At 39.0% G+C, this 2,675-nt stretch overlaps 1 protein-coding gene and 1 non-coding gene across 2 annotated transcripts; both read right to left on the reverse strand.

The window, feature by feature from the left end:
- Positions 1 to 700: 700 nt before the first annotated feature.
- TRNAT-AGU lies at positions 701 to 774 on the reverse strand. Its single transcript has one exon. It is a non-coding gene; the product is annotated as a tRNA-Thr (tRNA).
- A 350-nt stretch (positions 775 to 1,124) lies between these two features.
- Positions 1,125 to 2,193, reverse strand: LOC112179372 (36.4 kDa proline-rich protein). Its single transcript, XM_024317770.2, has one exon. It carries the CDS (start codon positions 2,052 to 2,054, stop codon positions 1,353 to 1,355), a length of 702 nt encoding a protein of 233 aa, XP_024173538.1. The 5' UTR covers positions 2,055 to 2,193; the 3' UTR covers positions 1,125 to 1,352.
- Between the last annotated feature and the right edge of the window lie 482 nt (positions 2,194 to 2,675).

Here is a 2,675-nt window from a genome sequence, read left to right on the forward strand (position 1 = left end):
AATTTAAGTTAGTTTTAATATGACCGATCGAGACTGGCAAAATCATTTGCCATAAAATCAAAAGTGGTCTCTATTACAAATAGTCTAACGAAAATGAAATCTATACCTCAAAATTTGCAATCCACACTCACTCGTTTATCTTTTAAAATGATATTCACACTCACAAGTTTATGTCTTTACAAAAAGAAAACATTTAGAATACTAAAAAGGAAAACATGAAGTGTGAATTTCACTCCCCTAGTCCAATCAATTACTTGCAAAAGTAAAGCAGTCAAAAAAATAAAATTTGCAAAGATGAAAATTATCCCTCTGGTGGGAAAGATTGAATCCAACTTTAGCTTCACTTTAATTTAAGTTTGAATACTAGCAAAATCATCTAACACAAAAATCAAAATTGGTATGTCTTACAATGGTAAAGCTTTGAATCCAACTTTATCTTCACTTTAATTTAAGTTTGACTACTAGCAAAATCATCTAAGACAAAATCAAATTGGTATCTCTTATAATACTACAGTGAAAAACAAAAACAACTAGCAAAATCATCTAACACAAAATCAAAATTGTAAGCTTGAATCCAAATTTCTCTTTACTTTAATTTAAGTTTGAATACTAGAAAAATCATCCAAGACAAAATCAAAATTGGTATCTCTTACAATGGTAAAACAGTGAGAAAAAAAAAAAAAAACTTGAAACTGCAAAGTGCTCTCGTTGAGAGTTGAACTCAAGACCTCCCGCTTACTAAACGGGTGCTCTAACCAACTGAGCTACAGGTGCTTGGTTGTTGACCGATATGATGATTTCATTATAGCCACAGATCTCGTAAGTCAACTGTTAATAAGGAATCTTCGACAACAAAAGTCACTAAAAACTGTCACTGCTTCGGCATGCCTTGCTCTCACAGTTTAGAAATAGCGGCATTCCGTCCACATATGTTACTCCATAAAGTACCAATGATCTTGCCTTTTAGAATCAATTCTCTTGAGGGTCATTGGGAATTTGATAAAAGTCATACGTACTCAGCATGCCTACTTTTTCAATTTCATGAACTTGTTACTTAGCTGTTAGACCACCAAACTGTTTAGAAGACATTGATAGTAAAACAATTTTAGAGAGAAACACAGAGCTCTTCGATCAACCCCCCGGCGATCAAACATCTTTAGAGATAAAATAGAGAAAATTATCCATAAACAGAATACAACTTGAAATGTAGCTTATTGTCAGCCCAAGAAAGGTACATAGCAAATTCAAGATCGAGTTGCATGTCTACAAAGACCATCTAACTAATCTAGCTAGCTAGAAATGCTAACCCAAGTTAACACCATATATTGAAATAGTCCTAGTACCCACTACACTTATAGAGGCGGACATACAAAACCAGGAGGAGGAGTTATGCCGCAAGTGATCAAAGCTTGAAGAGCAAGAGGAATGAAGATGTTTAGGTTTAGCAGCTTAAGCCTTATGGCCGTGCAAAGACAAATCGCTGCTTCAAGCTCAAGCAACCCTTGGAGCACTGGACAGCAAGCATTCTCAACTGGATTCCCCAACCCGATATGCACCAAACCACCCAGCACATCCACACAAAGCCCTAACTTCAGCGCATCAATAGGACAAGTAGCTGGTGTAGGAGAAGGCGGAGGATGTTTACCCGAGCCACCTCCTCCTCCTCCGCCGCAGCCAGCACAAGGAGGCGTTGGAGGAGGGATGTAAGGTGGGTACAAGGGGGAAGGAGGTGGGATTGTCACAGGAGGTTTAGTAATAGGGGGTGTTATTATTGGTGGAGATACAACTGGTGGGTTTTTGGATGGAGGGGGAACTTTTGGGTGACCACCAATTCCACCTCCACCTCCTTTGCCGCCGCCTCCTTTTCCTCCTCCACCTCCGTGGTGTGGTGGGTGTTTGGGGTGGGGAGGAATTTTGGAATGGCCTGGATGATGTTTAGGCGGTTTTGGTGGATGAGGCTGAGTACAAGGAGCACAAGCTTGAATTGGTGGCAACGCAATTACCATGCAAATCAAGAAGATGAAGAACACTGCAGTAGACTTTGAACCCATCATTTTCTGGGTCCTCAAAGCTCACTACTACTAGCACCTAGTTATATATTCTTCTTGGGTTTTGATGGGTATGAATGTGCAAATGGATTGATCCTAGAATTATATAGCTGATGAATTTGATGTGGCACCCGTGACTGATTTTTCGAGTACGTACTTAGAACAATCAAGAAGTTGTGAAAAAACATGAGGGGTATTGTAGAATTCCAAGAGTTCGAAAACGAAAATAATTGCAGAGTTTGGAGTGTTCTTGGTCCTTTCGCAAACTTCAATACACAATCCGTGACCTACTGCAGTGCAATCCGTGATACCATGTGTTCGATTTCAGAAACCAGTTCAGTTTTCTCACTGAGACTTCTGAGGCTAGCTAGCTAAGATCCATGATATGATCTCTTAATTATTGATTTGTAGGTTTTCCACATTGTTGATGTTTTCTGTCTTTTTCTCCTTGCTCTCCCATGTCATTCTGCTTAACAAAGACTATGCATAGGTATGAGAAATCATATTTTAATGAATATGTCCATGCTCCATTTATTTTCGTTGGCGGGTTTCATGAAGCGGCGGGTGGTAACCAGATAGAAAATTAGGGTTTTGGTGTATACAGAAGATTATTTGAGGTACATTTCA

This window comes from Rosa chinensis, chromosome 7 (genome assembly GCF_002994745.2).
Source record: "Rosa chinensis cultivar Old Blush chromosome 7, RchiOBHm-V2, whole genome shotgun sequence".
Classification (NCBI taxonomy): Eukaryota; Viridiplantae; Streptophyta; class Magnoliopsida; order Rosales; family Rosaceae; genus Rosa; species Rosa chinensis.

Bases quoted from the DNA above. Each gene is read 5' to 3' on its own strand.
- LOC112179372 (XM_024317770.2), bottom strand. From the start codon at position 2,054: ATGATGGGTTCAAAGTCTACTGCAGTGTTCTTCATCTTCTTGATTTGC.